Raw genomic sequence first — 26,632 nt, 5'->3', positions numbered from 1 at the left:
CTAGGGAATCACATTTAAATTTGACAATAATATGTATATTTGCTGTTCCAAGCTACGAGAAAATGTATGTAATTGCAAACATTTCATTTTCAATAAATTTGTTAGTTTGTTTTTTAGTTCTACTGTGAATGTGTCTGTAGCTTCTATAGTAGTTGTGCTGCCTAGCGTTCAGTGAAACACGCTCCAGTATGCTTTGACATATTGTGTGTGTTTGTGTGAAGATCGTTGCTCAGAATTAACTTTGAAGATATTGTAAACTTTTCCCATTCTTCTTGGTGACATTGCCAGAGATCTATCATTTTGATTGGGACCAATAAGTGAAAAGGCAGTTTTCCAGTCCTGCCACATATTCTCATAAACGTATTTTTTTTACTTGGAATAGTCAAGAACTGACCAGTAAATTTCCAACTTTAGACCAAAATATCATAGCAAGAGTGCTTGCTCAGGGTTATTAACTAAGCTGTGATCTGTAAATAACGAATCAAGGAAATTAAAATTTCTCACAGCAAAATACTCACAGCAAATAATTTTTTCCATGTCGTCTATTTTGCACATTTCCAGGAGACACGTTTGTAGCATTTAATGGGGTTAGAATCTGTAATTTCCAGAAAATGTACTGTTCTACAGAATATCTACCTAATAGGGGATCTAAATTTGGTTCCCAACAACTCTTCCCCTAAGTAGCCTGGAGAACTGGGCTACTGATATTTCTATATTGCTGTCCCCCTTGCTGCCCTTAGTGTGTTTTTATATCCCACCTCCTTGTTTGAGCAGGGACTTCGTCAACCTAAAGTGCTGAGGATTAAGTTGTGGCAATATAAATACCAATAATAATTTAGTGCCACTGTTTCGAAAAATATCTTCTTGATTTAAAAAAAAAAAAAAAAAAGTACTCATACACTAACAACCTTCTGCCCCCTCTATTAATTGCAGAGAGACCCACGTTGGGGCTTCAGCCTCCAAAGCACTTCTTAGCAACGCCTATGCACACAGTGTTCAGTAAATCGGTTAAAAATAGCAAAAATATCTGATGAGAGACAGAGCTTGAAAAGCCTCTCTAGTCAGACTACATCATAAGCAGCTCTGGTGCAGTTAGCAAGTTTTTGGCAAATAACTAGGAATTGGCTGAGACACTGCTATTCACCCGACGGAATTTGTCTGCAGAATATCTCAGCTGCTGATTGATGCATTTTCTGTACCAACCAGCCATTCAGCTGCAATGCAAGAGGAGGGAGGACTATGCTGGTCTCAAGTCACATGCAACACAAGCCTCATTTGAGGAGTTTGAGGACCATCTCCCAACTTACCTAATGCCAACAGCACTTAATAGCTTGCCTGGTCCAGTCTTCACATAAATCTACATGATGATAGTGTATGATAAGTGTATAGTTATGCAATACAGTGTAACAAAGGGTAGTTTGGGCTGGTTAGAAAAATGAGAAAATGTAGTAAAAAAAAAAAGTTTCTCAACATTTTTTTTATTTTGTATATATTGATATTTTCTTTCAGATACAAGGAAGCTGAGGGAGACTGTGAACAAGCCATATCTTTGGATAATACTTACGGAAAGGCATTTGCTAGAAGAGGGACTGCTAGGATGATGCTAGGAAAGCTAAAAGAAGCAAAAGACGGTGAGCAAAAATGAGCAAAAAATTAAGTACAAAATCCAAACACTATAGTTTGTCTGTTTAAGCATATACATTTCACTTGGAATCTATTTAAAGATACTTTTGTGCAGTCCATAGATTTTTTTTCACCCCCACATAAGTTTAAACAGTGTGTGTGCACACGCACTGCACCAGGAACCTTTTTCTCTGAAAAGGCAGTGTTTACATAAAAATGCCTGAAGGGAATTATTATTAAATTCACCAGAACAACTACATTAAGCTGTAGTTGTTCTGGTGACTATAGTGTCCCTTTAAGTTGAAAAATCCATTTCATCTCCTTTTTTATTAACTTTGTAATGACGTTTCCGCCATTCCAATCCTTGCTAATTTTGTCAATAGGAAAAATTTAAAGGGCATTTGGATATAGATAGATAGATGGATATATATATATATATATATATATATATATTTATTTTTTTTAATGCATAGAAACATTGTGCTTATCGAACTTGTTTTGAATGTTTCTACAATGTTCCTCAACTCTAATGTGCAGGAGTCTAATGGTTTGTGCTATATAATATTGACCACGTGGCCAGATAAGTGCTAAAATAATATTTTTAGAAAAACACGTTATCATAATCTTTGTTGTCCGGATCTGTGAAATTTATGTGGAGTTTTTTTTGTTTTGTTTTTATTGCTTGTAACTTTGAGGTCAATAAGACATATATTTTAAAATAGCAATAGAAACCAGGTCTATATCAGAAAGTGTAAATAGTTTGAAATCAAAGTAATATTTTATATTTGTTTTGTTTTCAGATTTTGAAATGGTCTTGAAATTGGAACCTGGAAACAAACAAGCAGTGTCTGAACTGGCTAAGATAGCTCAGGTTTGTTTGTTGGTTTAGGCCTTTGATGTGAATTAATGTGTCTGTTATATTAGTTTTAAATTCAACATAGGCTAATCTTCTTGTACATGTTGATTCTTGGCATGAGAGAAGTGCAAATATCTGATGCAAAATATCTTTGTCTCGTATAATATGAATTCAGTTTCACACTGTCCTAGGTACTTCTTTATCTTGTAACCCGATTTTAAAGAAAATATTCTCATGGTCTGTTATTTATGCATTCCATATACGTGTGCAGTTAGCAGGCCTGTCCAACCTGCGGCCCCCCCAGATGTTGCCGAATTACTACTCCCATGATTCTTTCAATGAAACAGATAGCCAGGGAATCATTTGGAGTTGTAGTTTAGCAACATCTGGGGGGCCGCAGGTTGCACAGCCCTGAGTTGAAGGGTTACTCCAAGCAAAAAAAAATAAGTGTTTTTTATAAAATACTGTTTTTTGTTAGACTAACCTTTTCTGTGGTATTTCAAACCTCCCACCAAATGTAAGAAAAAGAAAAGAGCATAAACATCCTTCTTTTCCAAGTTATTCCCACAGCCAAATCTTACTTGCCTGACGTCACTCCTCCTTGTCAGAGGGGAAGGGAGGTCAGAGAGTGTGGACTGAGGGTACGACATCGGCTGCACTAGGGAGCGAGGGCAACCAACATTGGCTGTCTGGCACCAGCGTGCTGCCGTAAGATGACAATGTTGCATAGAATTGATGTGGAACGCTTGTTATGGGCTGGCTAATGACTTCACATGACACTGCCAAGGGTGGATTCACACCTCTGGGATCAGTTGGGGTTAACCTCTTTATGTGCAGCAAACCCTGCGCATATAGACTCCATGCACCATGCCCACTTCAAATCCCGGAAGTTGTTATGGTGCTTGGAGTAACCATTTAAAACAAGCAAATAAAAATGCTATATAAATAAAAGACTGTTTAAAATATATAGTCCTTAAATAAACTAAAGGTGACACAAAAGGCAGTACTTATTGGTCTACGGGCTACAAATACAGTATCTGAATACAGTGTAGACCCCAATACAATGTGTCTTATGTAGATTAAGCAGCTGGAGCAAAGGTATACTTATTGTACCAAATAGTTTCTGTAGAACAATCCGCAATGTAACAGGCATCACTTTAAAACACAAAGGTTTGTAGCATAATACTGTCACTTTATTTGCACTTAGATCCACCATTGTTAGCATTTATATAGCTATAACATATTCTACCATGCGTACATTTATTGTATAAGGAGATATTTTAACCCCTTAAGGACACATGACATGTGTGACATGTCATGATTCCCTTTTATTCCAGAAGTTTGGTCCTTAAGGGGTTAAAGTAAAGAAGGGTAAGCTCACACAAGCTATGAGGATTTGAGGGAGGAGAATATATCAATAGATGTCTTCTCCAAGTTCTCCCCACTGGACTGAATGGGATTCGAACTTATGTTATCACTGCTCTAACCAGCCAATACATGAGATTAGATCCTTGAAACTTTGATCAGAAAAACCCAACAACCTACTTAAAATGTCTGTGCTTTTTAAAGAGGTTTTCATGTATGTTTATGCAATATAAAATAATTCACACAGAAGCTGAGATATATGTAATCTATCATTCTTTTTATTATGTTTGAGAGAAATTTCCATTTAACCAATATTCAAGGTACTTCAGGATATTTTATTTCTCCAAAAATAGTTTGGCATTTCTGATACATTCTAATTTGGTTGAAGTTGATTTATTACACAGCAATCAATCAACACTTGTTAATATTAGATATGTGATGCTAAATCATAGAATATACATCGGCTATCCATATAGTTAATATACCTTTTCTATAGTTCATTTTAACTTCCTCCATTGCAATACATATTCATTTAAAATCACCTCTCTAAAGTACAATAACATATCATGTTTCTGAAATTAATGGTATTCTGGTTTGTGGTCTAGGAACTTGATGGAAAGGAAATAAAAAGCAACCAACAGCAAACTGAAGCAAAAAATAAAGTGTGTGACCAAAGAAATATAATAAAGGCGATTGACAAGCCGCAACACCTGCGATCCACTGTAAGTAAAAATACAGGGTTACATAATACATCCTATAATAAGGTTATGTGAATAGCTGTGTTCTACAAAAGTGAATTCTGTTCGCAGGGCTTAAAATTTCAAGTCTTACTATAATAGCCAGACCTTAACAGTTACTGCCATTGCAATTCTGGAGGGTCCTTGGCACACTCACTCAATCACTAGTGGCAAGTGGGACTTTTGAGCCCTAATATTGTTGAAATATTCACCAAAGGTAAAGTCTTTTCCACGTGTGAATTAGCCAAAATACCGTGGGGGTATTTAGCAGTTAAACGATTCCCAGAATAGATTGGAGAATAAATTGAAAAGTGGGTTTATTTTTTTATTATTTTTATTTATACCTGGGAAGAATCTCAAATTAATGGTCTTGCATTGAAGATTTTCACAAAAGCCTCTTTGAGTGTATAACTACTCTAAAAATGCACTGTAAACTAAATAATCGTGGTGATCCAAGTCTTGAACAAGTTCATGTCTCATAAAGGAAACAGGAGAGTGTCAGTTGAAAGGAAAAAACAATCTGTCTGAAGGTTGACCGTGTACTTGTTATGATTCCATTCTGAGCACACCTTTCCTAATGGTGAACATAAATCCCTGTGACAACTGCCAGCGCAAATCATTTGTAATTTTTAAATCTAAAAACAATGACCTCTTCGTTTATTACAGTCTTAGGCTTAATTTGTTACCTGTATAGTAATATTGACAGAAATCTACTCCCCAATAGCACACGCTCATATATAACAGAATGTGACCACACTGCATTTTGCCTCCTACTTCTATAAACCGAAACACACAGTGAGTCTTTCCATGTCATCTGCTTCTGTGTCATCTTTTAGTAAAGCAACTGCTTTACAAACCGTATGGGAAATCAGATACAAAAGTTGACAGGTTTAAGATATCCACCAAAGATTGATGTAAATTGTCAGACAAGTCATTCTATTATATCTTATACATCTTACTCTTTTAGTATTACTGAAAGAAATGCACGGAAGCACATTTTTAGTCATCTACAGGAAAACAACAATTATTTACATCATTTTTACAGTGAATTGTTGTTTCTCTGAACAGCAGTCTGTATTTGATAGAATACAAATGTGTTTTCCTTAGGATTAGAGGAAGTGCACTACGACTGGGATTTTCTCTAATCTGGAGAGAAGGGCAGGCAGACTCGGCACCTAAAAGGTTGCAAACCTGAAAAGCAATAAATACAAAAGCCGGATAACTGACAAATGAATTTATTAAATAGGGAGGAAAATATGTGCACTGCCTCTAATCCTAAGGAAAAATAAATGTATGCTTTTCTCTCCAGATTAGAGGCAGTGCACTACAACAGGGACAAATAAGCAATCCCTAAGGTCTGTTAGGAACTATTTAACCTCCGCCTGCAACAAATTGTGCCCAAAGATTGCGTCTTCAGAGGCCTGTAAGTCTAATCTGTAGTGTTCAGCGAACGTGTGGAGTAAAGACCAGGTGACTGTTTGACAAATCTGACAAGGATTTGTGGAAGCTTTGAAGACCCACGATGTGGGAATAGCTCTTATAGAATATACATGAGGCTGACTTGACCAGATTTAGATCCCATGGAGGCATAGGCTCTCTGGTGGTAGGAAGCAGACAAGATAGAGCTTTAAAGAATCTAGAAATTCTATGATCTGCTGCCAAATGTCTCAAGGTGTAGAGGCTGAGAGCCAAAACCTGAACTTTAAGTGTAGCTGAGTTTAGCCTCTTGGCATAGCCCAACTGCAGAAACCTGAGGATGTTCGGCATGATTCATCTTTAATCACTAAGAGCAGAACTTTTTCCAAATATATGAGTAGACAACTGAAGTGGAATCCTTTTATTTTTTTTTAGCAGCAATAAAAATATCAATAACTTCTGGAGAAAGCTCTTTAGATTTCAGGATCGGATGTTCAGTAACTAAGCCTCGTGAGAATGAATCTCTGAAGCATCTGAATTGGGAATATGTTGTGTTCTAGAATGTCTACTGCCAGCAGAAGTTTCCAAAATTCTCTGAAGGGAATGTTTAGAAGCTTGGAGAACCAGTTTCTCCTTGTCCACCATGGAAGGATTGCAATGATCTTCTTCTGCAGTATCCGAGGAATGAGAATCAATGGTGGAAATATATAAGCTAGAGAGAAGTTTCATGGAATCGAAAGCGCATCTATGAAATCTGGACATTCTGCTAGATTCAGGGAGGCAAACCTGTACGTTTTCCTTTTTGTTTAGCTATTAGGTCTATCACTGGTGTACCAAGACATGCTGTGATATCCTGGAAAATTTGGGCTGTAACAGACCAATCCTCTTGCTTTGGGTGATTCCGGCTTAAAGCATCTGCCAAGGTATTGTGGTCTCCTTTGATGTGAATTGCTGAAATCGAGAGAAGATGATACCCAGACCAAAGCATAATCTGGGTACATTGCTTTCAGAAGAAAATCTTGTACCTCGTTATCTGTTTAAATAAGTTACTGCTGTAGTATTGTCTGTTCTTATCTGTACATAGTGATTTAGGAGATGTGGATTGAAAGATAGGAGGGCCAATCAGATCGCTTTTAATTGCGTTGAAGTTTGATTATCTTCTTGCGTTCTGAGTATTCCAAATTCCCTTCTTCCTTTTCTCTAAATGCGCACCCCAGCCCTGCCTGGAGGCATCTGTCGTAAGGAACTTGAATGCCTTTGTCCAAAATTATAGACCTATTTGCATGAAATTAGACGTCCACCAGTGGAAACTTTTGAGTGCGGTTCAGTTCCATTAGTTGATCTAGGGAGGAAGTTTTTCTGTACCAAGATATTAGAATATCATTCTGTAAAGGCCTCAATCTTGGAGGAGTTTGGGGATGGTTCTAGTCAATTTTTATTTTAGGGTCTGTCTACTTTTCCCTCAGATTAGAGAAAATCCCAGTCGTAGTACACTGCCTCTAATCTGAAGGGAAAATCTTTTTATTAACTACCCTTGCAATCTTTGTATAGAGTAAATGCAGCCACACAGACATGTTTGATCATGTATGGGCTAACACAGCTCACCAGCAATTCAAGCTGTTTTAAAATGTAACATCACAATTCAGTGTAAGCCACATGGGAGATGTGTGAATCTGTACATGATAAAGCCCAGTTTTCTACCGCGACTCTCTTGTTAGTAGATGCCAAAGGTGAGGCTCCAATCTGCTGGGAAAGGTGAGCAACTAAACGGGTCCTCATTTGGTCCAAGTGAGTGTGAGCAGGGTGGCTTGAGGAGGAAAAGGGCTGGTCCCTCCCTTTTTATTAGTTGCCTGTTATCAGTTACTAAGGGGGAGGTAATGAACAAGTGACATAGAAGGTGCTTTATTGCGTATAGAGGCCCTTCACACATACAAACCCTGCATTTACACTCATGCTGACCATCTGCACGCACACATCTTGCACTGGCACTATATACATACACCCCTGCATTGTCACACTGACCTTGATACATACAGTCCTGCATTCATACACAGGTGGAGTATCTCCTCAAATTTGTTATCCTTGGTTTACTTTTCACATTCAACATTTTTAGTTGGGTTATAATATCCTGTACCACAGATGCAATAACTTGCAAGCAGTGCTCCACGACAAGAGCTTGGGGCAAATCCATTAATAACATGCCAGACCTTGTCATCTCTTATTGAAGGGGTTAATTGTCATGAATTAATTGGCATCTGTGTAATCGTATTAATTTGCCTGCCACAAAGGCAGGATAAATCTATTTATAGATGTTTTTATTTTATTATTTTCTGTTTGCTACCAACCAAATGCTTTATATGTCAACATGTCAAACTGAAGTCTTTAATCTAAGTATGTGGCCCTTTGACCATGAAAGATAACAGAAAAGGGCAATTGATTAATGTCTTTTTAAGTGCAAAAGATCTAAATCAATAAAAACTTGTTGATCTTTATCACCTCAAGCATTTCAGTGCATTTTTAGAAATGATTTCTCTGTCACAGTGAGACAGAATTTATGATAAATGTACTTTTGTGCCATTTCAATCTTACCTGAGGTTTTGTAGGGGGGAGGGAAGGAAATGCTTTTTAAATTATTATTTAATTATTTGTGTTGTGTTACTATTTTAAGGAACTTTGTAAGGCAAGCTAAATATCTGCTACCGTTTAATTCATGAATTATGCTTCCAACAATATATGGGCAACATCCCTGGGTTCTTAGTGAAACGTTTTAGGAGTAGTTTGACTAAAATTATCAATGCGGCTGAGGAGAGGGCTATCTGACTGCCTTTTCCTCTGCTACATTGATTATGTGGAATTTAAACTTCAATATTATTAATGTTACTTTTGTACACAAGAAATGGGGCGCAGCACCCATAATCTGCCACTAGGCAGGGCTGTCTCTTTAACATTTACATTTCATGGTATGCACAATTTATGATTAAAATTAAAGTGTAGAAAATCTAATCGGCATATTGTACCAGCAGAATCGAATTTTTTTTTACAGATTTTAAAAATAATTCTAATCTCACTTGTTGCTCAGTTTTTGCCCTAAAAATGCTTTCTGATGGCATAGTGCAGGGAAAGGCAACCTTAGTCACTCCATATGCTGTGGACCTCATATCACTTCATGCTCATACATCCATAATACTATCAAAGAAGCATTGGAGATGTAGTCTACAACATCTGTAGAGCCAAAGGTTGTTTATCACTTGTGCTATTGTTGCGGCCATTACTACTTTTCCAAACATGTCGCTCACTTTGTCAGAGAGGTACATGGCAAACTTTGTTCAGCCCAGACACTGATGGCAGCGAAGCCAGTGTGTTTGCATCAGGGGAGAATCTCATGCTTTTGGAAATAACTTGCAATAAGGGGTGATTTTGGGAGGGGGAGGGGTGGCCAAATAAGAGAGGAGTGATGCACATCCACACCAATCCATCATCATTGTGGTGTCAAACTTGCTTGAGATTTTTTTTTATTCTTATTTATAATTGTGACATCTTCTGATGCAGTTATATATATGTTTTATTGCTTGAGGGTATAATATGCTGTGAACTCGAACCTTTTTTACATTTTATTTTTATTTAAACCTGTTAATTTTAAGCAGAATTCGATATCTGTTTAAATTAAATGTCAATTGACACATCCCCCAAAAAGACACACTAAACACAAGGCGGTAGATGCATATAACATAAAAATTTAAAACTGAAACTGTATCCCCAGCCAACTTAAATAGTGGATGCTAAAACCAAACCTATCGATCTACCATTCATGATGAACCTTATTTTTACCCTTAATAACAAAATAATCCCATCACACTAAACACTCTGCAGATGGGAAACCTCCAACCCCCATCAAAAAAAATTGAAACACACTTTTTGTTGTACATTTTTTTTAAATTTATTTTGTTATCTCTTTTATGTGCAAATAGTTAGTGAAATGAGTTTACACGTTCCCGATGTCTCCCTTGCTGTGTCTATCTTGCCATAGATAAAGTAGCAGTGATTAGTTCTGTAGAAGGATGTTGTGGCATAGCAAGATCAAATTTAAAGCAAATTCAGGGAGATAGTGATAATGTTTGCATTTTGAAGATTGTAACGCAAGTTGGCCTCAAGAAACCAGAGCCGAAGAAATTAGAATGTAGAAAGAAATTATTCTGGTGAGAAATACGTAGAACGTGAGGCAACATAGAATATGACATCATATGTTTGTGGATTTATTTTGAGCTAAAGCAGAGCAATAATACACACAGGCAAAATCAGGTGTGTCCTTCATTTGAAATGAACGCTACACAGTATTTTATAGTATGAATATATTTTGTTAAGCCAACAGATCTGGAGTTGTGTCCACACTTCTACATACAGGACTACCATCTACATTCAAAGCAGAGCACAAGACTAACTAGTAAACAATATCTTTTTATATACCTACATGCCTCCCACATATTCAGTTTGTTCCAAAATCTAGAATAGGCCTCAATAGTCCTAATCTTTATGGGCAGGGAATTGTTTTATCCATACCATTTGTTGTTCATCCTACTGATGTCTTCTTGAATTGCTTCACCCTGATATGTGCGGCTATTGAGGACTTGAGGAAATCTCCTGTACATGGTGTGGTCTTATGTGGAGGAGTGTGGCAGGGAGATGGTACTCCTCGTATGTGTTCCCTTATTTGTACTTTGTTTTGTCTGATATCCCCCTGCATTTGAATGGAATCACTAACAAATAATTGTTCCCTTCTGTTTGGCTATCTGTTCCTTTCTGTTCAGTTACCGAACAGACTGTGTGGTCTCCCTTGTTAACACCTCGTAATCACCGACCACCCCTGGCTGTTAACCACAAACAAGCAATCCCCTCAAGTGCTTCCCTAGGTGGCCGCCATTCACATATATGAACACGCGTGCTATCAAGACTGGCGGCCATCTTGTCTCCCAAACTCGGGCAGCGGTACGTGGTCGTCCACGGCATGAATCTCTCCGAGTTGGCTACGCAAGCTCGCGAAACCCGCGGAAACTTGTACCTCTGCCCATTTGACCTTCCGACCAGCTAGGAGAACGGCGTTCGGGAGTAATAAGCTACCTAACAAGGGAAGCATTCATTTCTTAAAAGCCAGGGGATGCGTTCGTCGGTGTACGCACAGGAACCCCCCGAAAGTCAACCGGCCAGCCTGACCAATTCTCTGGAACTGTTTTGGGCTACCACCTAATGGCCGGTCGGTCAAAACTTTGTTGGAACCTAACTAATGATCTGACCGCTTTTTGGATATGTTGTGAGCTCCGATTGGGGCTATTCGGAAATATAATTTTTGTGGTATTGTTTTCACATATATTTGTAATATTTAAAAATTGTATGTAAGTTTCTTATTTGAGATAAAATTTTGTTATCTTAATTGGAGCTAATTATCTCTCAAACACAATGACTTGTGGGAAGGAAACCCCTGTGATTTTGTCTTGGAAAAAAGCAGAGTGTGGTCTAATAAAGCTCAGATTGCTTCTTCTATACAATACGACTGGTTGCGTCCATTATATTATGATGATAATATCCCCATAATTAAGCACATCTGGAATTAGGACAAGTGGAGGATTGAAGGAATAACAGCAATAGACTAGCGAACCCGTGACAGTGCTTTTGGAATCATGGGTTAGACGCTTGAAGGGTGTACAATGTTTGGGGTAACCCAGTTTAATTTCTTGAGTTCACCCATAATAGTGTATCTTCCTTTAAAGGAGCACTATAGGGTCAGGAACACAAACATGTATTCCTGACCCCATAGGGTTAAAACCACCATCTAGGCACCCTGGTCCCCCCCCCCCCCCCCCCATGCCTCCCTAAATATAGTAAAATCTTACTTGTATTCAAGTCTGCAGCTGCTTACTTTGGCTCTGTTTCATTTAGACCTGTCTACTGATATCAGCAGAAGTGGTAGTCTGATCCAATCACTATGCTTCCCCATAGGATTGGCTGAGACTGACAAAGAGGCAGATCGGGGCAGAGCCAGCACAATTCAAACACAGCCCTGACCAATAAGCATCTCCTCATATTGCTGAATAGAATCAATGCATTTCTTTGAGGAAAGTTCAGTGTCTGCATGCAGAGGGAGGAGATACTGAATGTTTGGATGCATTTTATGCAGCCAGGACCCAGGAAGGATCTCTAAAAGCCACCTGTGGAGTGGCCAGTGAAGTTATTACTAGGCTGTAATGAAAAGACAGTGTTTACAGCAAAAAGCCTGAAGGTAATGATTCTACTCACCATAACAAATTCAATAAGCTGTAGTGTTTCTGGTGACTATAGTGTCCCTTTAATTTCCTAATAACACATGCTTTAGTTTTTTTTTTTTTTCTTGAGTAGTTACCTGGCATTCTTATTTTAAATTATGTTTTTTGTTACATCAATATGAAGGTCCTTGTGGTCCAAAATATGAATGGTCAAGTTTTTCATTCAGACTTATGTTGATGTAAGGAACATGCTTTGAAGATCATTAATTTAGTTTTTTCCCATTGAGTTTGAGGAGGTTTGCAAGCATCTGTGGATGTCATGTACTGCTTTGATGATAATTATTACATGTTTATTGTAGTCATTTAGTACATACCATGATTACACTCTATAGCTATAGGCCTTATAGTTTTTCTGAGGCTAACTGAATAAAGCATGGGTTGGCCACCATTTATTTGAATAGATTGTGAGGTATACATGATAGATAAACAGTTGCTATGTGTATTTTTTTGATTTGTTTTTTGCTGTGGCTTGGGATAGCATGTTTTAACTAAAGCTTGTGTTTATGTGAAGACTTGCGTTTGCTATGCTTTTGTTATTAGTTTGGTTTATTAGAGCATTCAATTAAGTTATTTTAGATCAAGAAAGTGTTTGGTGCTTTTCGAACCAGCAGATGGGTCAGTAATGTTGAGGTGTGTTACCTATTTGTTTCTGTTTTCAATAACCGGTTGACTGGTGCTCTGTTAATGGTTTATTCTGTAATTTAATTTAAACTAGTGATCGAGCTAATATTCGAGATGTTTCTAATAATTACCAGATTTTACTATTAACATGATGTGAAGTCATGATTTTATGAATGACATGGAGGTGAGTATTATGTATTCTCTTTATTTATTCCCAGCAACAAGGAAGGAAGTATGAGAGAATCATAGAAAACATAACAATAGCATAGTAACACTGACACCAATCAGGATCCAGTACTGTCCATATAGGTGTGGGGCTCCTTGACTCATCCTCTTTCTGTGTAGATGCCGAAGACCATTCTTGTAGGATGCAAAGTATTCCAACAAAATACTCGAACTCTCTAAACAAACACATATCTGGAAATTCAACTAGGAAAAACAACTTCAACCGCTAACTCTTGAAGGTGTATTCAAGCTCGATGAAAATATATGGTAATATCGAAAGCTTTTGATTCTTAGACCACTACCATCAAACTCATTAATCAATTGTTATTAAGTATCATAGAAGTTATATTTATCAGATGCACTACCTACCTGCGTGCCATGTATGAAATTTGTACCTACCATGTCGTACCATCCAAAAGGCCCAATGAATGACCTGTAAAGTAACCACCAACACGGGTAGGGTGGGTGGAAATAATACTCGCCTCAGTGTCATTAATAAAATCATGACTTTATGTCATATTAATAGTAACATTTGTTAATTTTATTAAAGACACGGAGGTTCCTATTATGCTATTTTAAAGCTGAGTAACCGCTATACTGGAAATATGTTGCACCAGGCGAAAATAGAAATTACGAAACTTAGAATAATTCGACCAATCAGCCGCTCATAGGATGTCTTCCAATCTACAACCTATCATGGAAGCCCTAGAAGCCATAACCCCACGAATGGAGTGGGAAGAAAAAAATCCACCTATGACAACGATCCGCCGAAAACACAATCAAAATGGCCGCCGCGAGTGAAAGTATACTCTCGTGGCGACAGAAACCAAAAAGATGGCCAGCACGAACTGCGCATGCACGGCAGGCCAAGATGAAAAAAAAAAATTAAAAACTGCTGTACGAGTATTCAGATTCATGATGGCAGTGTTACTATTACCTGTTATAACTGAGAATTTCAGACATCTCTCAAACATAAGATTGTTGAGTGACTTTATGATGGTGCAGGCTGTGGTTTCTTGATAAATTCTGGCACTTTTTGTGTGGGTTTTGCATCCTTCAGACATGGAACTGTTGATTGGCTTATTCAGTAAACACCAAATTGCAGTAAATCGAAAACCAAATTGCAAAATTAGCTCAACTGGAAAATGATATGCCTTGGCAATAGTCACAGCTTGACCATTTAAGCCAACATTTCATTAGTACGATTTAATATTTAGTAAATAAACTGTTGTAAGCCATGTATCTGGGGTGCTTCTGTATCTTTGTGCTGTTTGTGGGTGTGTTAGACATTGCCAATAGCCGATCTGGCATAGACTTGCATAACATGTTGATGTTTTTGCATTGGATTTTGAGCTTCTGTCAATAATAAATTCAACTTGTATAGAAACACGTGTTAGAGGATGTGCGTGTGTATTATATATTGAATTACATTTTAACTGATCTGCTGATTGACATACATGCAGGGGTGTAAGTAGGAATCACAGGGCCCAGGTACAAGAATTAGAAAAGGGCCCCCCCAGATGCTTTCACTGACACACATACATTTACATACAGACACACACTCAAGGATCAGAGACGCGCACACACTCTCACTGATCAGAGACACACTCACAATTTAATTGTATTTATTGACAGCTATGATGTACCTGCTCTTCCTCACTGCACTCGAGGGAGCAGGTTCATAAGGGTTCCCTTGCCACCCAAGCAGAATGCAGAATGACAGGCAGAAGGCATAGGAACCAGTCAGCTTTCCCATTATTCAGTATTTGCTGTTCCATGGACTCTTTGATTTAAAGGGGTATTTTAGGGACAATTAACACCATGGCACCCTGTAGTAGTTATGTTGCCCTTGGACTGTAAACTATCAAACCGTTCTTAATTCAGACTCTAGTGGGCACCTACACTGCTTATGGTGCAGCAATACAGCAAAACATGTATTTCTTTTGTGCAAAAACTAGAAAGATTTGAGCATTCACAAAAAATACAGCATATTAAAGAGGCCAAAATCTATCAATGCATTAAAGTAGTATTTGTGCCTGTAGTGTCCCTTTAATTGTTTCACAAAATGTTTCCTCCATATGCAAAATATGTACAGGATTTTTTTTATAAATCCTACTGGGTCACCTTGGACTTTAGAATGGCCAAAATCAAATTGTAGGTAAACATTTTTTAATTCTTCAAATAACCTCTTCAACAATGATGTGCCATTTCATATCCTAAAAATAGATTTTCAGTTCATTGCATGCTAATTAATTCAATGGATTTTGCTTATTTTTTTATGTATTGTCTGCTTTGTTTTAGAAACCTTTGAGAAGGATAGTTATAGAAGATGTTGGAGACCTAATAGGAAGCTCAAATTGTTTACCTCCAAAAGGTGTCAGCCGCAATTTGAAAGTTTTGTCGCAGCCTTTGGGATCTGATCAAGACAATTCAAATCATAGAGAAACCATGCCTTCAAACCCAGCTACAGTCAGCGCAAAGGTGGTGAAAATCGAAGAAATTAGTGATGCTCCAGCTGCCTCGTAAGTCTGAATACCAAACAATAGCTTTCTATAATTTCGAAATGTGATTCTTACAGACCTCTTTATTTGTGAATTGCTGACAATTAATGGGGAACAGGCACTTCTCTGGAAATTACACATTTAAATAAAACATTAATAATCACCTATAACCTCTTTTAACCTTTTTCCATGTGATACTCCATTTTCTTTTAAATGTGTATTAAAGTAAAGCAATTCACAACGTAATCCAGTTCTGTCTTGGCACAGCAGGGCACGTAAGGCATTGGAGGAGGATAAAAAGAAACCGGATCACTTTCTTCCCTTCCACATACTATTTCAGTTACTGAACAGAGTTTATTGCATTAGTGTCAATGTCTACATTTAATTTTCTTGGGAGATGACAGTTATCATTTAAAGCATTGTGAAGGCAATGATGCACACATGAAAAAAGTGTAATAAAATGTACAAAATAAAAGCAGTCAGATTGCACTTGCTTATCTCATTGTAGCTGAAGAGTCAAAAAAGTAGTTTTTGCAGTGTTCTGCCAGTCAGTCCTTGACCTCAAAAACCACTGTGCTAAAATTTGTTTTGTTTTTTATTTCATTTAGTTCAAAGGCACTTTTACAGATGCTGGAAATAGGAGTATATTTTTGTCAGGAGCTTTATGAATTTGTAGATGTTACAGGTTTCTTTAATTAGCATAGTGTGTTACTTGCGTAGGGTGCTAATTAAACGGTGACATCAGAGGGAGTGAAAGGTGCGCAGAAAGCAAAAGTACATTTCAAGTCGGGTGTATATTTAGCACTTATAACACATTGTAAACTTGTTACGGAATGCTATTTACAGTAAATACATTTTATTAGGAACTTTTGAATATTTACATAATTCTGGTTTTACGTGACTTGTTTTTTTCCATTGCTGCTTATTAAGTGCAGAACTAGAACACATTCGCTATTTATGTGTCAATTTATGCCATATATTACTTGTTGCATATCTATTTTTGGTAAACTTATGTTGTTGGTTTTTTTGGGGGGGGGGGGAGAGGGGGGGGTTGTGCTTTTGTTTTGTTTTTGTGATCAATCAGATTATGTTTTAAATAACCCAACAAGAGAAACATGTTTTGCAGTCTGGCATTTAGGATACATTCTAAGGAAGTTTTTCATCGTCAAAAGCGTTCCTATTTTATTTTAATGAGAATTGAGCTGAATGTACACAGAGTGAACTCCTTGTTATCCACCTTTTTAACCTCCACCATTTTCTATTGCACTCAATGTCTTCTTATTTAATTCTCCCTCCTCCCCCTTTTACATTGGTTACGTAACTAACAAACCAGCTTCTCGTCCACTCCCAATAAAGATGTCCTCTCCCCTCTGTGTTCTCTTCCTTCATTCCATCTTTCCTCTGTCCCCACTTCCACAACAACTCCACCCTTCTATCTCCCAGTTGCTAAAACTAGATGTTGAATTGGAATTCTCTACCTCTATTATCTTTTATTTTTCAACAGCAGTCCCTGCTGCCCCTTGACACTTTATGTGGTTTCCCTTCCCCAATTCCCATTCTTAACACTGCTTCTAATCTGCAAAAGTGATGTGTACTAATTTTGGCCTAGCTGTGACTCATTATCCAATGATTAACATGGCTCATCAAATGCCTTAGTTGCTCTACATCTCTAGGATGAGTATCTATGGAAGACAGAGTGTCATCTTAGTCCATTCTGACTGCCAGTGATGACACCAGTGACATAAGGTTGTCCCCATGGCTCTGGAGAATCCTGACATGTTTTTTTTTATCCACTAAACATTGTATAGATAGATGTAGCTGCTTCTAAATGTTACAGCTATTTTGTATATTGGTGCTGAAGTGGTTGACTGCTGCTGAATTAACCACTTTAATAAAAGTGTGGAACATTCACCCATGTACATTTTAGTGTTTTTTTTTTTTATATATATATATATATGCTGTAAGATTGCAGTGTATTTACACGTGAATACGGATAGTCATTCATAGCATTTGTATGTAATGTAAACATTTTTAACAAGCTATTTTTGGAATGAAAAGGTTGTTCAATAGATGGTTGCATTGCCACGGTAACTGCATTTGAAAGTTGTTCAGTTGGACCATCCGTTTAATTCAGTTCATTTATAACACACATTACATTCTGTGAATCTACTTTGGAATCCTGGAATACCCTCTTTTTGATGAAATTTAGTGCCTTTGTTTAATACAAAAGCAAGATAATCTAGCTATCTGAGTATATATTAGAATACTGATGGATAATTTTACAAAACCAGTATTTTTAAAAGCTTGATTCCCAGATGCATTATTGTGTTTTTAAGGTGGAGATTAAAAAACTAAAATACAAATGAACAAAAAAAAAAGTTAACTAAATAGTTAAACAACGGGAATTAATGTCCTCTAAAGTACAAAAGTACCTCTAGGTACATATACATTTAATTTGTTTTTATTCTTTCGGGAATGTGAACGCAATGAGAGTTGCCTCGCCTGACAAAAAAAAGACACATTTACATTAATTTGTAAAGTGTAGACGTAGATTATTTTAGCAAAAAACGGGTTGCAAGATTATTCTGAGAACGGACAGCAACTGAAATAGCCTGCCCTTCGGTGGGACCCCGCTCAGAACTCAGGCTGGTTTTAGCTCATCTTGTGCCATTACAGAAAAAACATCTCTGAAACATATCAGACTGGTCCACCCATACGGGCAGTCCAGATCCGAAATGCCAGCAAGTTCCCTCTGCACACCGTGCGCAAGGGGTCCACGTCTGGATTACCCTTTAAACTTATGGAGAGCAAAAAACTGTCCTCAGTGCACTCTTGCGACTTGTTTTTTTGTTTTCCACAATTTTAAAGGGTAATCCAGACGTGGACCCCTTGCTCACGGTACCTAGAGAGATATCAGCTATGCCTCACTGATGGTGCCTAACAAGGTTGAAACGATCGTCTGGGGTTGCTGTATCTCTCGTGCAAAGGGAACTTGCTGGCATTTTGGATCTGGACTGCCTGTATGGGTGGGACCAGTCTGATATGTTTCAGAGATGTTCTCTCTGTAATGGCACAAGATGAGCTAAAACCAGCTTGAGTTCTGAGCAGAGACCCACCGAAGGGCAGGCTATTTCAGCTGCTGTCCGTCCTCAGTGCACTTGTTTTTTGCTCTCCGTAGATTATTTTAAGTCGTGGTGAGCTAATTTTACATGGACAAGCTTTCGTCATTCTCTTGATAGCATTACTTAGTTTTTATATTAGAGGTTATGTTATCACAGTGGAACTAGTAGGAAGGCATCCTATACTTTTCGATATAATATTAAAATCTGTACATTGAATCTTGCTTCAAAATGACAATTCCTCAATCCTTAACCTTCATGACCAGCATTGAAGTGTAAAGAAAGTATAGGACACATTACCCTCCACAGCACGGATGGCAATATTGCTCCAAATGTGGTTACTTCTTGGTTTAACACAGTCCAAACTCAGGTATTCACTGAGTCTCAAAAGGATTTAAGAAATTTGCATAGTATGCTCATATTGGGTTGCGTAAGAATTACAGAAACAACTGTTTCTGTTTGTTTCTTTCATGTATTTTTTTTTTTTTTTCTATTTTTCTTTTAATTCCAGTAAATCGTTAAATTTCTGTTTATTTTCCATGCAGGCAAACGTCACCTATAAAAGTTGAACCTATATCTCATGTAGACCGTGTGGAAGCAGAAAATACTACATCTACTCCAACTCCCAACATTGCAGTTCCAGGAGTTCCTGCAAATTCATTTCAGCTTGAATCAGACTTCAGACGACTGAAAGGGCAGTCTGATTTATTGTACCTATACCTAAAGGTAAGAAATATCACTAACCACTCTCTCATAAAAACTGTATGGGTCCTCAGAGTGTCACTATTAGAAAAGTGAAGCAATCTCCGTAGAAACCAATAAAAGGTTTAGTATTCCATTGTTACCATGGTGATAGTTCAATTTTAAAATGTGCACTATCTTTCTGTTAGTGTGCTGGTCGAAAATGCCCTCTATATTTATTCCTTTAAATGTATGATATGTTTTTATATGTTTAACTGTTGGTGGGGAAGGACCAGCAAGTGAAATTCCAGCAATAAGTGTGCTGCAGTACTGGCACTCTCTGTAACATAATTCATATTAAAGTAATGACTTAATAAAGACCACTATGCTTGGCCAAAACATTGTAGTGGCACTCTTGTTTCTAATTAAGTCTGCACTTTAAGGGAATCTGTGTGCCCTGGCTCTACTTTCTTTAAATGTTTGTCTTGGGTCCAAACAGAAATCTGGACAAGATAATGTGGAAAACATTAGACAATTATTAGCAGGGGTGAAAAAATGCACTTCTTAAGTGTCTTTTCATTTTATAGCTCATCGAATCAAAGCATTGTGGTATATATATCATATATCGTGTCGTTGGCAAAGGTGCTGATCCACAAATATGCACAAATCATATGAAATTTAACATAAAGTAGTTGAGCGCATTATATCTCTGTTGTGCTGTAGATTTGTAAAGGGAAGCATGGATTTTGTAAAAATGTATTTTCTGGCATTACCCATCAATTAACCTCCCACCAGTATCCGTTTATGTTGCTCTGAACTGTGATCATTAATATTTTTATTTATCGGCCAGTCGAATTTTACATGTATTTTGTGGAGCATATGCAGCCACCACACACTTTCACATCCTCAGTGCTGTATCAAGCAGTCTCATTATCTGCCTAGCAACAACGTATTCCCAGCCACCGAAGGGAGACTGAATATTTACAATCTATTTGCCTGAAGAGCGGACTGGTGTCTATTGCAACTACAGCATTGCTACTTACACTGGAATTGGAGGAATTTCAATTGTTTCATACTCTAACAACGTGCAACTTTGACACTATGCAAATGAAAAATAAAAGCTGTTAATATTCATATTTTCATAATAATTGAAATTTCCCCCCATGTAAAACAATAACTGTGTAATGATGGTTTTAATAGTTCTTGTATATATTCATTATTATATTATATATATTTCTCTATGTATTGACAGCAAATCGAGCCTTCATCTTACTCTAAATTGTTTCAAAAAGCTTTGGATCCTGATGTGTTCAATGAGATTTTGAAAATTTTATTCAACCATTATATTGGGTGAGTGGTTACATATCTCAAATGCATATTGTTGAGCGTTGCGGAGATCACTCTATATTTCGTAAGCTTATTTATAATATAGATATTATATAATGTGTGTGTGTGTATATATAATCTAATGTTATCATTTTGTATTTTTTATAGGAAAGAGGACATGGCTCTTATTGTTAAAGTACTAGATAGTCTTTCTCAGCTCAGGAGGTTTGATATGGCTGTACTCTTTTTGTCTGCCCCAGAAAAAGCATGTAAGTGACCTATATTTTTTTTACTTCTGCCTAAGACTTATTTATATGCAGTAGGGAGAACATAGGATTTTGTGAGAAGTAATCTCTTCCGTATATAGTATCTCCTGAAACATTTCTATAGTGATCAAGTTAATTTTGTGTAAAAATATTCAAAACCGATATATACATTTTGCTGTAGCACAAGTCTGTGATCTGCCACTTAGTCATATTTCACTAGACACCAGAAATGTGCCATCCTTGCTGGGACTGGTAAGCAAATGGGAAATTTATTTTAAAAATAATGGGCATGAGGGGGCTAGAGACAATGGTAAGTGGCGTTCAAGTAAAGTAAAAAAAACAACGTAAGTAAAATAACTAGAGCCACCTCTAGGTAAAAACCACCTAGGATATTAACTCTCAAAAACAAGAAGAATTACCCACATAGAGAGTTTAAAACTCAATATAATTGGTAAAGCCACAAGTATTTAGTCTTTATTAATATACATCAGACAAATATCAACACACAGTGAACCAAAAATAACAGTGATAACAAACAATGGGAGTGAATAAAAGTGTTTTTAAAAAGAGGGGAAGCCTAAATAGCCTGACTGACCTGTCCTATGTATAATCTAAGTCTCAAAAACCTCACAATGACTATTCAAGGTGACTATGTCATTCGATAGTATAAATATAGAATGTAGACATTTGGACCGTGTTACAACTATCTATGGGGTTCAGGAGAGTAAAATAGAATGGGATAAAGGTCCTAAAACCCTCAATATATTCAGAGGATTATAGAATATCCAGTGTAAATGTGGGAAAAGGAAGGTATAGGAGGACGAGGTTATTAGAATGGGATAGTTTAAGGTAGAATCCAGCAGAATATAATGGTTTGTGTGATCTGGTTAAAAGGAAAAGGGAGGGTAAAGATTAATAATAGTTTCTCACCCTCCACCTTATTAGTCAGATACACCATATCCTGAATATAAGGAGGTGAGAACACAAAATGTGTAACCCTCAAATGCTGAATTGCTACAAAAAAGGTAATAGAGGTATGTGGGAAAATATAGGCAGCAAATAGCCTAGACTAGTGCTGTGTCAGATAGCCCCCTAACCAGGACATAAGCATACCAGAATCAGTTCAATATTAAGATACCTGTTCATGGACACTAAACTCTGAACTATCCTCCCATTCCTAAAGGAGTATGGCAGTGTCCAAGTCAGTCCCAAGTCTAATGTATAAAGAGTATACTGGAGCCCCACCTCCTTCATTTTCCCTACAGCTGGCTAGCTACTTCAAGGCAGCTCCAAAGTAAATATTGGCAGGCTACATAGGAAACCCTACTGGAAATAAAATCAAAATTGCCTAACAGCAGCGTCTTGCTCGACGCGCGTTTCAGCACTATGTTGCGCCCTAATCAAGAGCGTTGTGTTAATGGGAGCCCGCTGGGTATTTAAATTATAAAATCCCACCTCTCCATTGACGTCACGTGGCCGATCCGGTACCGCCACGCCAGGAGGACGGGGTAGCCCAAACATTGATGTCATGCGGCCAATCTAATGCCGCAATGTCAGAGGGGGCAGAGATGGCTCGGATAGGGGGAGTGGAGCAGCAGGCACTACTATAACCTGCCTGCTGATATCAAATTAACCCCTTCCAGTATGGAATGCTCCATAAATATGAATACATTAAATGGACCAACGCTCCAAAACATGATTATTAAGATGAAGTCATGATATTGGACTATAAAGCACTAGATGTATGTGATATAAGACCCTGGTATCTACTGTCAATTACTTGAGTAGCCAATGCACAGAATAGGCTGGACCAAAAGATATAAAGCTATGTTCACAGACATACTGATGAAATGTCTTAAGATGGCATATAAAACGCGGTTCACAAATGTACTAGTCCCAGATTATCTGGGAAAATGAATTATTGAGATAATAGGTGCATTAAACATCAGATGATGAAATCTGTAGAGATCCCCAATATCTGCAATATTCAATAGTTTTCGGATAGTAAAAGGACGACCTTATAGGAACTTCAGGAAAACTTGTAGAAAGATCAAGCAAAATACTGCCTTATGGTTAATTATATTAGCCACGGTTCATAAGGTGCAAATGTTGCATTTGGATCAGTGGAACTTACTAGATAAAGGTCCTGCCTTGTAATATATCACAGTGCCCAGAGATCCCTTAACAATAAATTACCAATGTGTTTGAGTTGGATAATTACCGATTAGTTTGGTTTAAATAGATTGGACAGTTTAAGATCATATTTTGTGTTCCTACACGCAGAGAGGAGCAAAAACAGAATTAGAAGGATTATTAGAGAAAGGGGGAGAAGGAAAAACCTTCATTAAGTCCCTTTGGACTCCGTGTTTTCAATCTATATATCCAGAAGCACTCTTGTTGCCTTAGATATTTATCATAGCCACAGAAGCGCAAACCCTTCGAATCGCCTGCATGATAATCCCTCAGATGTCTTGAATTGGGATTAACAACTGTTTTTTGGGGGGACCTGATGTGTTTTTCACTTACATTTTTTGTTATCACTGTTATTTTTGGTTAACTGTGTGTTGATATTTGTCTGATGTTGTATATTAATAAAGTTATTTAATAAACTCTCTATGTGGGTAATTCTTCTTGTTTTTGAGAGTTAATATCCCAGGTGTTTTTTTTACCACTGGGCTGTTCTCTTTTCAGAAACTGCCTTTCTCGGGTTATGCCCATATTACCCATCTAGTCCTTCTTGACTTTTAGGTCAGGCTTGTCCTGTCCCTTTAGTCTTGCAACTTTAAAAAAAAAAAAAAAAAACAACCCTGCATTCACATACACAGACACTGTGCCCAGTAGGATTTTTGCATGCACACACACTCACTCCACACAAAGGCACATCTGCACTTACACACGGATACAGACACCCCATGTCACGACATACCCTGATTTAAAATGCAGATTCTGCTTATGTATATTTATAGTGGCACATAACGTACATACATGGCTACTAATTTTGGAATTCAGTATTTGATTCCTGAATGTTTGTAGTGTTCCACTTGGCTTAATCAAGAGATTAAATTCAACTTGACCAAAAATAAAACACTACAGATGTGTTGGTAATTAAAGGAATTGTCAATGTGATGTGAAATGTAAACATTAATTAAAATCACATTATTAACAGTGATACTTGGATAAGGGACACGCGTAACAAAATGTTAGTCCAGCCTTTTCTTTTTTCCAAAATAATAATAATTAAAATAAAAAAAAAACAACAACAAAGTGATATAATTTATAAAGGTCATGTGAAATAAGATTCTACATAGATGCACATGCAGAACATTTCAAGAACTAGTTTGTCAGAGTGTAGCACCATTAATTGTATTCAGACACCAATAGGGTAGCAACATTGTTGTAAATTACTTTGTAGATATCAGTTAGTCTAAGTGCAGTGGTGGCCAAAAGACTGACCCTACAGATGCTAAGATTTAAGCATGGTAAAGGATCATGATGTTTTACTGTTTTTTTTTCTTCGACAGCTGAAGAGCTATCTTTTAACCACTCTTTGTCTAACGGATACCAATGTGGAGTATCGCTATCTGTAGGACTTTTGTGTCTTTTTTGGTCACATCTCATTAATCCATAAATGTTTAAGCATTATTATTACGGCTGAACATATTTCTGTATTAGAAACACGGATATGCTTAAAGTGAAAGAGAATTAATTTTGCTGTTAGGTTATTCTCAGACAAACTCTTATCACATAAAGAAATTTTTATAAATGTATTAGTGGGATTATTTTTAAATAACCAGGATGATTCTCTTTGCCAAGATTATACTCTCTATTTTGGGGATTAAAAAAAAGAATTTTGCAATATTTCAACTAACCTTTATTCTATTTTAATCTCAGGGAAACTTGAGATTGCACAATGAATTGGTGATTGTGTATTATCCCCACTTATGTTTCTTTCTTCTTTGCAGATGTTCATGCCTTATTTGCACACATAGAGCAATCACAAGTTGCCAGTGACTCATTAAAAGCGCTGAAGAAGAAATATGGTCTTTAAAAGTCATTCTCAAATAATATATGGATGTAAAATTGCAGAAAAAAATGTCTAAGGGAAAACACATGAATTCTATGTCTTTTTTTTAAATAAATATTACATTTTTGAGAAAGTGTTATTTTTTTGTTGTTTTTCTTTGGGTCAGAGGATTTGATAGTTGCAGGAAGTGGGTGCTATGTGTGTTTGTTCATTTTATAAACTTTTAGTCTCAACATTTATTTATTACTGGTATTTATAAAGCGCCAACAGATTCCGCAGCGGTGAACATAAAATGTTAACTTTTTTGTTAGGTTTTAAAGGGTCAGTCTATTTCTGGGAGCCCCCTGCCAGCCCGGGCCCAATCGACTACCGTGGATCACCGGTGAATCGGTGGAGTTTACACGCTCTTCATATATGCTTTGAAATAGCTGATGGGCTATGAAACCTCTATAACTCTGTACTGTTCCTACTTGTGTTTTTTTCGAAACACTGCATATGAAACTTTGCATGTATTATTGCATTCTCCCTCAACTGCTTTGAGACCTGCGAGTCTCGCATCTACATCTATTGCATTATTGTAATACTGTAATTAAGTATCTTAACCTTAAATAAAGCCTTTGTGAACATAAAGGGTCAGTCAAAGCACCAATCACATTTTAGCTTAAGAGGTTTTGATGCATAGATCATGTCCCTGTATTTCAGGAGTTAAATTACTTAATTTCTGTAACCCTAGTCAAACATCCCCTGGCTTTGATTCATATTTAAGGAATAGAAGTATTCATTTTCCTTATGTTTACTGGCAGTACTGGAGGGGGAGGTTTAGAATGCTGATGGACCAGTATCCTCTTACATAATTAAAAATTGTTAAAGGACCACTCTAGGCACCCAGACCACTTCAGCTTAATGAAGTGGTCTGGGTGCCAGGTCCAGCTAGGGTTAACCCATTTTTTTATAAACATAGCAGTTTCAGAGAAACTGCTATGTTTATAAATGGGTTAATCCAGCCCTCAAATCCTCTAGTGGCTGTCTCACTGACAGCCGCTAGAGGCGCTTGTGTGATTCTCACTGTGAAAATCACAGTGAGAGCACGCAAGCATCCATAGGAAAGCATTGATAATGCTTTCCTATGAGACCGGCTGAATGCGCGTGCAGCTCTTGCCGCGCGTGCGCATTCAGCCGAATGGGAGGAGAGGAGGAGGATCGGAGGAGAAGAGCTCCCCGCCCGGCGCTGGAGAAAGGTAAATTTTAACCCCTTTCCTCTCCCCAGAGCCCGGCGGGAGGGGATCCCTGAGGGTGGGGGCACCCTCAGGGCACTATAGTGCCAGGAAAACGAGTGTTTTCCTGGCACTATAGTGGTCCTTTAAAGGAACACTATAGTCATCTAAATTACTTTAGCTAAATAAAGCAGTTTTAGTGTATAGATCATTCCCCTGCAATTTCACTGCTCAATTCACTGTCATTTAGGAGTTAAATCACTTTGTGTCTGTTTATGCAGCCCTAGCCACAGCCCTAGCTATGATTTGACAGAGCCTGCATGAAAAAAAACTGGTTTCATTTT

General features: G+C 37.4%; 1 protein-coding gene across 1 annotated transcript in view; it reads left to right on the top strand.

The window, feature by feature from the left end:
* The window catches only part of RPAP3 (RNA polymerase II associated protein 3), a 39,874-nt gene extending 14,661 nt beyond the window's left edge, over nt 1-25,213 (top strand). Inside the window, exons 10-17 of the mRNA XM_063446953.1 lie at nt 1,510-1,631; nt 2,424-2,494; nt 4,450-4,566; nt 15,459-15,679; nt 19,323-19,503; nt 20,711-20,808; nt 20,953-21,053; nt 25,013-25,213. Coding sequence (XP_063303023.1) covers nt 1,510-1,631; nt 2,424-2,494; nt 4,450-4,566; nt 15,459-15,679; nt 19,323-19,503; nt 20,711-20,808; nt 20,953-21,053; nt 25,013-25,098 — 997 coding nt within the window. The 3' untranslated portion in view covers nt 25,099-25,213. The remainder of the gene's footprint in view (nt 1-1,509; nt 1,632-2,423; nt 2,495-4,449; nt 4,567-15,458; nt 15,680-19,322; nt 19,504-20,710; nt 20,809-20,952; nt 21,054-25,012) is intronic.
* The last annotated feature ends 1,419 nt before the right edge of the window (nt 25,214-26,632 follow it).

This window comes from Pelobates fuscus, chromosome 3 (assembly GCF_036172605.1).
Source record: "Pelobates fuscus isolate aPelFus1 chromosome 3, aPelFus1.pri, whole genome shotgun sequence".
NCBI classification, from domain to species: domain Eukaryota; kingdom Metazoa; phylum Chordata; class Amphibia; order Anura; family Pelobatidae; genus Pelobates; species Pelobates fuscus.
This window is presented reverse-complemented; position numbering and strand designations above follow the sequence as displayed.